This window comes from Podarcis filfolensis (genome assembly GCF_964270895.1).
Source record: "Podarcis filfolensis genome assembly, chromosome: 3".
In the NCBI taxonomy this organism is placed as follows: Eukaryota; Metazoa; Chordata; class Lepidosauria; order Squamata; family Lacertidae; genus Podarcis; species Podarcis filfolensis.
The window spans coordinates 43,906,640-43,918,866 of record NC_139606.1 but is presented as its reverse complement, the minus strand read 5'-3'; the positions used below and the strand labels follow the sequence as shown (position 1 = coordinate 43,918,866).

Genomic DNA, 12,227 nt, shown 5'->3' with positions numbered 1-12,227 from the left:
CACAATTTATCTAGGATTGGGTTCTTAGTTTTGTTCCACACTGCAGGAACCTGCTTCCACACTGCTGTTCCTCACAGTGGCAGGTTGGATGAGAAGTTCAGAACCATACAGGAGGGCTCATCTGGCAATAATGCCCCCTGCGACATTAGCACAATGTTTGAGGGTTGAGGCTATTGTGGGAAAGAGTTGCAGCATGGACTTCTCCTCCTGTATGATCCCAGGCATGTCACACCACTGAGAAGACATGAGATCCCAATTTTATTGTAGATCTGCACATAGGGAATAAGAGAGTAAGATGCTGGGCTACTGTTGCAGTTCAGACTGTAGAGTGGATTTATTTATTTGCTTTCCCCCATTTTTTGTAAAAATGCACACATTCATCCTTGCATGCAGTGGTCAGAACACACAGAAGAAAGATTAAGTGTAGCTTTCTCTGTTTTCAGTTTACTACATATGTAGATCTTTTATTGTTCAGAGCATTAAAAAAAAGAATTGCAAGAAACAAGAGGGAAATAGCAACATAGTCTGGGAAATGCTAAGATTTGTGGGTGTATTAAATAAGATTTGGGTGGGAGACAAAGGGAGGACCCCTCAAAAAACCACACAGTGAGGACTGAGCACAGTTAGTGACCATAGAATGTGTGAGAGGTGTTGGATCAATCCATCAACCTCTGATGGGTGATTTAGAAGGATTGGGTCCAGCATCACTTTTGCTGTGTGTGTATCTATACTTGGCCGTTACATCTCAACGCAGCTCCTTCCTTGGAAGCATCTTCAGGTTTGAAGGTACACACGGTAGGCAATAAGTGCTCATGGACGTCATAAAGATTCAGTTAAGTGCAGAGGTTTACTTGACAGGCATAAAAGCATACTGGTAGCAAATATATACAGACGTTTACCACTGTTGTGGTCAAGGCATGCTTAGAGTTCAACAAGAGTCCAAGACTCACTGCTCTCACCACAAGTCGCAAGCAAGAGACTGAACAAGTTAAAAGAAGTTTCACAGAACCATTGTTATCAGTTCTTCCTGTGTGTGTCCTTACATAGACAAAACAATCTCAGCCTTCTGCTGCTGCTTGAAACTTTTCTGTTTCTGGAACAAATTATTCTCTCACACACAGAATATTCAACAAGGGGAAGAATGGAAAACTAGGAGAGAAGGGATGGAAGGAAGAGTACATTGCTAACTGGCAAGAACCTGAACAGGAGTACTCTACCCAGCAACCTTCTGTTGCAGGTACAGCTTGTTCTGTAAAGCTTGTAGATAAGTTATTAATGAGCAAAAACTAGTTTTTGTAGAAAGTTTCTAGTCTTGGTAGAAAGTTAAGCTCACAAGTATACAGTAGCAAAATGGTAAGTTCAGCGTTAAGAACTTTTTGAAAGAGATTGAACAGCAAATACCTGTTCAGCACCGAAATGACCTCCCCAGGGTGTATATAATCATCTTAATGCCATTACAGTGGTACCTCAGAAGTCGAACGGAATCTGTTCCAGAAGTCCATTCAACTTCCAAAACGTTCGGAAACCAAGGTACAGATTCCAATTGGCTGCAGGAAGCTCCTGCAGCCAATCAGAAACTGCGGAAGCCCTGTCAGTTGTTCGGGTTCCAAAGAGTGTTCGCACACTGGAACACTCACTTCCGGGTTTGCGGCATTTTTGGGAGCCAAAATGGACAAGTACCAAGGCATTCAGGATCCAAGGTACGACTACATCCATTACATGCTGACATTTGGAATATTATGAAATTCTGGCTTTCCTACCTCACTCAAAAGAATCATCCTAAACCTGGAAAAGAAACAAAGCAAGACATGTAAATGTCTATAACTTACTGAATTAGATAACAGAAGATGTATTACAAATGAACAAGTCAAGCTTCCTTAAGCTAGGGTGCCCATTGGACAATCTAGTTCAGTCCGTATGTCACCAAGTTTCCAAAGTCCTGGAGGAAATCTTCCTAGGTCTGTTCCCCAAGATTCTTCAGCCTAGAGATGGAACCTGGAAGCTTTCGCATGCAAAATACTTTTTCTACCACTGAGCCATGAACACTATGCCCCTACTGATGGCTACTAGCTCAGAAAGCTTTAAAGAGAGAAATTAATGGAGGATTGTGCTATCGATACCTATGGCAGCTGAACAGAATCTTGCACGTATTCCTCTGAGAAGATACCTGTTGCTTTCATACCTTTTTGTGAATTTCAAGGGACAGCTGTGTGTTGCTTTTGGAAAAGGGTGGTCCCTTGTAGAAGTCTCGTGCTGCATCTCATTTCTTGATGGGAGGTGTGCCCATAAGTGCCCTCTGCCATCCCTTCCCATTACTTACCACAAGGGCTGCCCACTGAAATACCTCAGCTAGTTTTACGAGCCTATGGATGGCTTATAAACTCTCTCAAATGACTTATGTTGTACAAGAAGAAAATGGAAATGTTCTGAATGTTCTTAATGAGATGGAAGGCTAGTAATCCCAACACCTCTCAGATCTTATGTTGTATGGCAGAAAATGGAAATTTTTGATAGTTCTGAATGTTCTTCATAATATGCTTTGCCCATTGGATCTTACATGCTACTTATTTTCATAGCTTTCAGTGCTAGCATAAATGACTTCATACCTTTCTTGTTTTTGTATCCAGTTTGAACTGTAAGTACCATTCTTTTTCTCGGTTTTTTTCTCTTATGCTGGCCACCTTCAGGTGTTTTTTCTTCCCCATTTACCAATTCTGCATAGAAGATACCAGGAAAATGGTCCGGTATTTACCAACAGCTCGTAAGTGAACTTTCTGTCCAGCATTTTTATTTACATTAATCTCTGGGACTTTGAATAAGAGCAATACATTTTTAAAATAAAAAATATGGGATATATGTTTTTCAAACAAAAATAATTTACCATCATGGTTTTTCAGTTTAGATATATGTCAAAGCTGCTTATAAAATCTGTTGAGAGCTAATGTAGCTTTGCATTGAACAGTCCAACAAGGATAAGAAAAGTGCCAGGCAAAGCATCTTCCACTTCCACTTTAATTTCCTGGGAATGGCTCTGAGCCATGCACTGGCCCAATCTATATATACAGTATATAGACACCCTCCCCCAAAGGGATTCTGGCATCAGATCCAGGGGGCACTCTGGTCTATCATTTACTTCACTATGGACTGGATCCAGAGACACACTTGTGGAAGAAATTATTGCACTGATGCCATTCCATTAACAGTTGTGAATGAGCTAGTGGAAGACTGACTTTCTACAGGAGATTGTGCAAGACTGTGTGTAAATGAAAGAATATTCTAGATTTCAGTTCCCTTGCATAAGGATCTTCAGCTAAGTCAGAAAGAAATCCTGCTTGCAGAAGTCAGGACGCCTCTGGATCTAGTTTTCTATGCCAGTCCTAAAATCCTAATTACAATGGTTCTGGTATATGTTTGTGTTAAGGGACGCGGGTGGCGCTGTGGTCTCTAAACCACAGAGCCTAGGGCTTGCTGATCAAAAGGTCGGCAGTTCGAATCCCCGCGACGGGGTGAGCTCCCGTTATTCTGTCCCAGCTCCTGCCAACCTAGTAGTTTGAAAGCACGTCAAAGTGCAAGTAGATAAATAGGTACTGCTCCCGTGGGAAGGTAAATGGTGTTTCCGTGCACTGCTCTGGTTCACCAGAAGCGGCTTAGTTATGCTGGCCACATGACCCAGAAAAACTGTCTGTGGACAAACGCCAGCTCCCTCAGCCAGTAAAGTGAGATGAGCACCGCAACCCCAGAGTCATTCGCGACTGGCCTTAACTGTCAGGGATCCTTTACCTTTTTTTTTAGGATTAAGATACACTGAACAAAATAGAATTTACCCCTGTAAAAACATGCATAATATGCAGCAAACTTTTATCTTACCTTTTCTTTGGTGAACAAAACACACTTTTGAGTAAACATGGTATATACCCTGTTAAGACAAAGAAGAGACAATTTTTAACCTTAAAAAAATTACAACCTAAAAATTATGTACTGGAGCATATGGTTCAGTGTCTGCTCTTTTAACTTGTCATGCCCTATGCGATTAATTCATGCAAGTCAAATCACTTCGCAGAAGCATGGATTGAAATTGATTGTTACGGTATGCAGTTTAACTGGGACATAGAACAGAATGCTAATCTTATCCTTTGCAGTTGTTCTTGTTTAAAGATTGTTCTGAGACTTGGAATTTTGCCTGCATAATTGTTTTGAATAAAGCTGAATTTAAAAGAGATTGTTGCTGATCCCTATTTATTAAAGCTAAGAGATGTCTGCAGAAACAAAGTCTTTTGATCTGAAGCTTATTGTAGTACAATATAGCTGGCAAAGGCAACAAAAATCCACTAGAGGGTGCTCCAAACTTTTTGTACATCTCAGCAGGAGACTTACTGTGAACATCTCTCCCTCTTATTTACATTCCTTTTTGTTTTGAAGACACGCTAGGAACGGCAAGCAAGCAGAGAAGGGCATACAGTTAGAAATGCAATAGAATATTTGCTGTATGCCAACTGCAAAAAGAATAATGTGGAGATGGGATACAGTAGACAAGAAGCCTAGGAGGCAATAAGCTGCTCCTGAAATGGCAGCAACTCCTCTTGGAGATCTTTCTTCCCGTGCAAATTGAGCTCTATAAAATGATTTGTCTCCACACTGCTGCAAGCTGCTGCCTTCGACACTGGAATGTCTGGATTCAACATCTTTTGTTGTTTTTACAAAGAATTCAAAAGTCGTCAGCCAGCAGCATTCCAGTGCGCTTTTTTTAGACCGTTTCTGGCAATGCATGTTTAGTGTGCATGCTTTTCTTATGTATCCACAGTGCTAGCCCAATGTAGATTGACAAGAACTAGTGTTGTTTTGTTTTTTTAAGCACGGGGTGTGGGGGGGTTGGGCAAAAAGGAAGCTACTAAATAAGGAACAATTGAAGGCTGAAGTAAAACATATTTTGTAAAGAAACATGAGCTCTCGCCTAAGGGACAGGCATTGTTAGGTTTTTAATGTGGGGAATGAAGCTATATATTTAAGTGCCTTGTGGGAATACCATTGTGGAAAAGCAGTGGCTCAGTAGTGCTAAGGGACTGTAACATGGAAGCACACAATGTTTAGTAAAAGGGGCTGTGGTAAACTGTAATTTCTTCTTTTGTACGAAGATCAGTGGGGAAAACCCCACCATTAGAGAGCTCTGGAATCTGGTTGGAGACTCTGAAGATAATCCAGCCTAAAAGCCAGGAGATTGGGGATTTGTACTTTGAGAAGACAACCATCTGACCATAAAAAGCACTGTCCCTACAACATTCCCAATTAGAACTGTATCTGAACTTGATGAAAAACATTGTTTAGAGTATGTGCTACATGCATTCGTCATCTGTTTTTCATAAGCCCTTAGATGTCATAGAAGAGAACCAGCCTCTTGGTGTGTGCATTAACATTCCCCAGAACAGCAGATTTTGGCAACCTTCAAGATTTATCTTGAGCAGACAGCTGGTTGTGTAGTATGGTATTAATGTTGCAGTCTATCATGGGTTCCTTTTCAGTACTGGATACTACTTTGGACAACTTAAGATACTGGAAGATGTGTGAGCTGTTTTTCTCTGAACAGGCGTTTTACTGTGATTTTACTTGTTTCCTTAGTTTAGGCATTCGTTGGAACTATAATTAACTAATATAACACAGTATCAAGGAAATGTAAATACTATCTTGGTCTCCAATACAAATGTACAGGGCTGTATCATATGGTGATATGATCTCAGCTTTATCTCAGCTGATAAAGGCTTCCATCAGCAGAACGAGGAAAGCAATTTTTGGTGTATTCCCCTTCTGCAACCATCTTATATCCCAGAGGGCTGGGAGACTTCCAGAGATTTAAGGTAGAAAGTAGGCTTTGGCAGGGAGTGGGAATCGCTGAAAATTGCTTCTCTTCCCATTCTGCTGATGGAAGCCTTATCATTGCCTGAGTAACACAGTTGGATGCAACCGGTAATATTTTTGAGAAAGTAAATATAATTGATGGGCACTGTCCAGTGTTACTCATACTCAGATTAGTCCCATTGAAATTAACGTACTTGCCAATTGATTTAAATAGGTCCACACTGAGCATGGCTAAATTGGATATCGCCCAACTGTAATAAAAACCCCCGACTGCTGTATCCACAGGTGAGAACACAGTTCTCACCTGAAGACCTGGAAGACAGTGATTTTACAGATGAACCAAGGTACAAACTAAATAAATACAAGGTGGCACTGTTTCTAGTGTTAATATATTATAGCTATGCTCTTACTGTGAAGGGAAACTTTGCACTGTGATACATTATTGCTGAAGGTCAGAATGCCACAGGGTAAAGTGAAGTATGCTTTGCTATGATTGAAATATGCCACAAAAGCATTTAATAAATTAAATGAATCAACTTTTGAAAATATTCTAATTGTCTTTTGTACAAGGACCAAAGATGGCTTAATTTCAAATGTTTCCTTTCTGGTGATAGTATTTCATCTGGAATAGGGCTTATGTCATACCCCCCAAAATGGGCTAATCCTGAGTCACAATAAGTAATGCCCCATTCTTTGCACATATCTACTGAAATCAGTGGGCAGATTTGTTTGCTTCAGGGTTGCGAGTAGCATTTTGTGTTTTGCTTCTTTATAGTTTTTTAATGTACTTGTATACACCCAGCAATATGGAATCTCAGCAATGAATACTTCATAGTAGTCTGCAGAAGACTTCTTAAAACGGTTATGAAATTTTAGAGTTGCCTGCTTATGTTTCCTGTATTTTCCAAGGCAAATGCAAGTATCACTGGGAAGGATTGTGGAGAACTTTGTGTTGGTGCTTAAGTAATTGCAAGACCAGGGTGTAAGGAAGATCTTAAGCTAGAATAAAAAAAAGTATGTCCTACCACTGACAAAGCACAGCAACATTTAGTACGTGCTGCAGCATGACTGTTTAGACAGAGCAACTCAAAAGAATGACAACCAAGTAAGGGGAGGCCAAATTGTTTTATTTAAGTTCTTTTTTTAAAATAGCCAATTATTTCTGGCAGTTTGCTCTGCTATTCTCTATCAAGAGAATCAACAGAGCTAAGTTTCTGGGCTAATTAATCTAATCAAAAATTTATATTTCCAATGAGAAATTGAACTCCATATACTGTTTCAAGCTCATGATTTTATGAGCGCTTCTTATCCAATGAAGCATTGTGCCAAATTGTAAAACTTTTCAGTAGTGCATTAGCAATGTTTTCACATTTCCATCTGAACATTGAGATGAGTTCTTCTTCTTTCAGAATCTCAGCACCTTGTGCAAACCTTGTCAGGTCTTTCCATGTGTCAAGCACACATTAGAAGGTGTCCGTTATTATATACAAAAACCACTTACCACGTGGGCAGTGTAAAATTCATCCTTTCATAACAAAACTAAAATGTACTTCAAAATATGAATATACACATTACATGATATACACTATTTACACAACCATAAAAAATAGAGTAAAAGTTTGCGAATTTAAGATTTGACAGTCTTTCGCACTTCATGTTGCAACAAGGCAGGTTTCAAATTCCTGGTATGCTCTCTGTAAATACCCATAAGCTACGCTTGAACTTTTAAGAGAGTTTTTAGATGGACTGCCATCATCTTCCTGTTTTGGTCAGAATATTCAACAGGGCTTCCTACCCAATGACTGGGAGGCTTTGGAAGGACACTGGGTGAAGGAGGGTCACTAAACTTTGCCCCAGCATAGTTTTCTTTTTGGTTAGCTTCAGTCAGAAAAACAGGTTTCTTTGATTTCACATTTTCTGCATTTTTCAGAGGCTTTTTCTCCTGCTTTTTAATGAGTTCAGGTGACACGGATTGTTGCCAAAAGTTATTTTCACTTTTTTTTGAAGGTGGAATCTTGTTTAGTGGTATATTACATTTGTTCCTTGGTCTGTTAATCTTTGATTGGTCACAAAGGTGTATACTGTGAATAGGCTGACTGTAAGGAATGGTAACCTTCTCGGACTTTCCCATCCTGTTTCTGAACAACTGCAAAGATAAAAGATAATTTCATAAATATATTTAACTACATTCACAGTTATTGTTTCAAAGTTAGTTGTCCTTCACATTCACTCTTTATTTTGTTAAATGATTCTGTGATGTCGAAATACCAGACATAGAAACATGAAGATGCAACGAACATGCAATTCTTCCAGATGCCCCGTTTACTTAGCATTCATTCTGATCTGTCTGCTGAGAAATTACGATGAGCACTGCTCTGAAATCATATTGACTTGCCTGTGCAGTGGTTGTACATCTTCCCATTAATCATGTACACTTTTCAGTGCATTTCCCTACTGCTATATCGCAAATACAAAAATCAGCTTGTGGATGTGTTGCACCAATGTGACAGATCCAATTAACTGGTTTAATTGTGCAAACCTAAATTTCTGGTATGTGCTCGAATCCCTTCCACAAACTATGGATAATCTGGAGGCAATCTAACTAGGGAGTGATTCCAATTGAAGGCACCAGGAGTTAAGTATGCACAGGATTGTACACAGGATTGTACTATTTTCTATGGGGCTGTATAATTAAAATTTCAGTAAACAACAGACAAAATACAGTAAACAACAGACAATCAGCAGCATTTTTTTAAAAGAAGTTTTGAGCTCCGTTAATATGGAGCAATGCTGCTTAAATTCAAAGGGATTTGGGGGAGTTTGCTCCCGAAAAAGTAACTCTTTGATCCCGTAACTATACTTCAAAGTTCTCCCACAAAATGAAAAACTATCCCGATTAGGTAAGTTCTATAAATCTAAAGAAGACGGGAAGAATTTTTTTTAAACCCTCTCAATCTTGGTTATGCAGGAAGAACTACCAGTCAACTTGACGTCAACACTGGCTCCTCGCCCAGTACGGCTACGCACACAGCGTAGGCCTTCCAGGCGAACGCGGCTCCTGCTCCTCCCCCAACCCCGTTCACTGAGAATGCAAACCCCGCCCCAGCCCCTTCCCCTTCGTCCATTGGGCACGGCGGCGGCGTCACGTCTCTCTCCCCCTCCCCCGTCAATAGCCACGGACAACGGGCTAAATCGGGCTGTTGCTGGGGCGCAGCCGCCAATCCGATTGGTGGATTCCTTCAACCTATCAGCCCCGGAGGAATCTCACTTCGCCCTCTCCCACTAAAGACAACAGACGTAACGGAAACTTCCTCACTCCCCCCCCTAACCGTCAAACGCAAACTGCGCAGGCGCGTCCCTCTCGAGCTGAGAGAAGCGGCTGGCTTCTTTTTTTCGCCTACCAGCAGTAGCCCCCATCGCCCCGCCCCCCACCAGCCGCGCTAAATATTATTTACCTCTTTCCTGAGGGGTTTACTTATACTGACGGGGGCTGTTCTCGGCGAAGGTGCCGGCGGTTCTGCGCTCGGAACCGTTTCTAGCCCTGGCTCTGAGGAGGGGACAGGGACTTCGTAGGGGTTACACGTCCCCTGCGCGGTGTTCCTTCGCGTCAAGCCGGCACGATGTTGCTGGTAGTGCTGGTAGCGGCTCTGCAGGAGGCCGGAGGGAGCGGACCGTATCTTGGCTCTTCGCCGCCGCACTCTCTTCAGCGCCGGCCGCGCGCTGCCTCCTGGTCCCACCGGGCAGCAGTTGGGCTGGTGGCTTTCCCCGCTGCAGTCTGCCCGCATGAGGCGCTGGAACAGGGATGCAGGGAACCGCCGGGGGTCCTCGGTGCCGGCCGAGATCCGGGCTAGAAACGGTGGAGGCGCCGTAGTAGTCACCATGGTCGAAAGGAGTAGGATTTCGCGCAGCAGCGCGGAGGTGGTTAAAAAAAAAAGTTGAGTTGGTGGGCAAGGGGAAAAAAAGAGCTGGGGCGCAAGGGGTGCGAGTGCGGAGCGTCCGCTCGGGATTTTCAGTAGCTGCGCTGGTTAGGCGATCAGCTCCGCTGCTAGGAGAACATGGCGGGGGAGTGAAGAGAAGTCGCCACGACGCCCCACTGTTGTTACTCGAGAAGGCCACACCCCCTTCCCGCCGCCTGCCTATCAGAACGGAAAGCTTGTATGGGAGCCCGCCTTTCCGTCGCCGTCGCCCAATCAGCCCCAGCATGTCCTGTGAGGGCCTCCCTACTTTCCCCAATGAAGACGGACACAAATACTGTGCAGGAGGTCACGCCCCCTTTCTAGAACGAGCCGTTGCTTCCTCGGCTTCTCGCTTAGCGATGAGCGAAATGAGAAGAGGGTGCTTCACCTCCCCACTGCCAGCCCTCTTAGGAGCGTAGACCACCTACCCTTCATTGGAGAGTTAGCCCCATTGAAGTCAGTGGGATTCACTTCTGAGTAAACAAGCGCAGGGTTGCGCTGTGAGGCGGAAGCCGCCAATCAAGCGCGACAAAGCGCGTGAGCCACGCCTCCCCCGCCTGCGCCCCGGCTAATCCGAAGCGCGTATGGCGGCCAAGGCCCGCCTCCTTTCTGAGAGAGGGGGGCGATTGATACCTCCGGCAGTTCCGTGTAGCGCGCCGGGCAATGGCTGAGGCGGCGGCGGCGGGAGTTTCCCCGCGGGGCGGCGGCGCGGGTAGCCTGTCGGAAGAGCCGCCGAGCGGCCTGGAGCGCGAGGGCCCCGTGCGCTGGGACGGGCGCCTCACGCACTTCGTGGCCCGCGACTTCGAGCAGCAGATGCGGCGCAGCGCCCCGCCGGGCTCCGGCTGCCTCATCCCCGCCGTGGACCCCGCGGCGCTGCAGGACCTGGCGGCTCTGGCCGTGCAGGCGGCGGCGCAGGTGGACGAGCTGCTGCGCAGCGTGCACGGCGCCCTGCAGGCCCTGACGGCGCTCAGCGTGGGCTGCATCCAGACATACCGCGACGGCGTGGAGAGCCTGGGCGAGGCGGTGGACACCAGCATCCGCTCCATGTACACCCTGATGGCGCGCTGCGAGGAGCTGGACAAGGCCATGCAGCCGGTGCCCGCCTTGGCCCGGCGCATCCGGGACATGAAGGGGGCGCTGGAGAAACTCGAGGGGCTCTGCAAATAGGCCTCGCCGGGCTCGCTTGGCGCCCGGCGCTGAAACGAAGTAAGCTGGTTTCCGGACAGCAGCTCTCTCCTCGGCGCTGGTGGCTTCCCCGTCAAAACCCGCTCTGGCCTTTTTCTCTGTTGATCTCAGGACAATTGCATAGCTTTCTCTTAACCAAGCTTTTGTTCGAAACTGTGCAAAATCAGTTGTGCCACGTAATAAATACTTTCTTCTCCTCTTGCAACAAACTGACACAAATCGCCTTTCCAATACATGCTTATGTGGCTTTGTTGAACAGATTTTCTTAGTGTCCCTTATAAAAAAGCCATAGAATGTACTCTTACCGATTGATCCTCTATATAATTATTCAGAAGTAAGTCCTTCCTAAGTAAGGGATTCCTAAGCTTTCTGCCTGAGACTGCAATCCTGAAGACGCTTACTGGGTAGAAAGTCCCATTTTGAATTTTCCACATAAAACATGCAAAACTCTTTGTCTGCTGTATCTGAAATTTTATGGCTGCAATTGCTTATGCGGATACAGTTAAATTAAATGGAATGTAGTCATAGTTCTGGAAGGACAAGGTGGCTAATACATTCACTGGCTGAGAGACGTTGTGCTGCATAAGACACAGACCTTTATTACAACAAATATTCACTATCTTGCACTTAACTTGAGCATAATTCACAAACTTGTGCTTCTATTTAATAAAATACTCAAAGTAGATTATTAGCAGTATTGGTTTTTATAACGAAGTAGAGATTAACATTCAGCTTCTAACGTGAGGTGGCAATTCCCAGCCACTTACTCTGGCAGACATTAAGCCCACAACTTGTGTACCTTTAACTTGTGTGCATTCAGGTTTAAGCATGTGGCAAAAGTTAAAAAAATTAAAAGGGGGCGGGGCTCTGGGAAAATGACATTGTCAGTCTCACCCACTATTGACTGTGTGATTTTGGTGTTGGGGACGATCCCTGGAATGTAACCCCTGCGTAAGTTGTAGGCCTGCTGTAATTTTATCTGTATCAGAGTTTTTTTGGCTCAAGTTTTAATTCTGAGCCAACCAAGCTATGTTTCTTAGATCTAAAGCTACTGAGGGAAATACGGTAATGTGAAACCAAGAGCTAGTGTTCTGCAGTGAACTTGGAATTCCCAGGCTCCAACCTGGCCTCGCCCATGAAAAATGATTTGGCAAGGCCACATTCCCAGGGCAAGGAATGAGGGCACATGATGCAGGAAATGTGCTGAAGATAAGCAAGTCTGGATCTGCTCAGAGC

At 44.2% G+C, this 12,227-nt stretch overlaps 2 protein-coding genes and 1 long non-coding RNA gene across 3 annotated transcripts; 1 reads left to right on the top strand and 2 right to left on the bottom strand.

Annotated features, from left to right (window-relative positions):
* Positions 1–364: 364 nt before the first annotated feature.
* On the bottom strand, positions 365–3,458 carry LOC310760260. The gene is made up of 2 exons (XR_014546862.1): positions 2,467–3,458; positions 365–2,435 (listed from the first exon to the last, which is right to left on the bottom strand). It is a non-coding gene; the product is annotated as an uncharacterized lncRNA (long non-coding RNA).
* Positions 3,459–6,956: 3,498 nt separating this feature from the next.
* PNRC1 (proline rich nuclear receptor coactivator 1) lies at positions 6,957–10,673 on the bottom strand. The gene is made up of 2 exons (XM_083606185.1): positions 9,306–10,673; positions 6,957–7,996 (listed from the first exon to the last, which is right to left on the bottom strand). The coding sequence occupies exons 1-2, from the start codon at positions 9,729–9,731 to the stop codon at positions 7,562–7,564; spliced, it is 861 nt and encodes a 286-aa protein (XP_083462311.1). The 5' UTR covers positions 9,732–10,673; the 3' UTR covers positions 6,957–7,561.
* On the top strand, positions 10,470–11,676 carry LOC310759247 (BLOC-1-related complex subunit 6-like; the record flags this gene model as incomplete). Its single annotated transcript, XM_083606186.1, has 1 exon — positions 10,470–11,676. One exon carries the CDS (start codon positions 10,470–10,472, stop codon positions 10,971–10,973), a length of 504 nt encoding a protein of 167 aa, XP_083462312.1. The 3' UTR covers positions 10,974–11,676.
* Positions 11,677–12,227: the final 551 nt, after the last annotated feature.

Bases quoted from the DNA above. Each gene is read 5' to 3' on its own strand.
- PNRC1 (XM_083606185.1), bottom strand. From the start codon at position 9,731: ATGGTGACTACTACGGCGCCTCCACCGTTTCTAGCCCGGATCTCGGCC. The intron at 7,997-9,305 runs GTAAATAATATT...TTATCTTTGCAG, and splicing joins GTAAACCCCTCAGGAAAGAG to TTGTTCAGAAACAGGATGGG.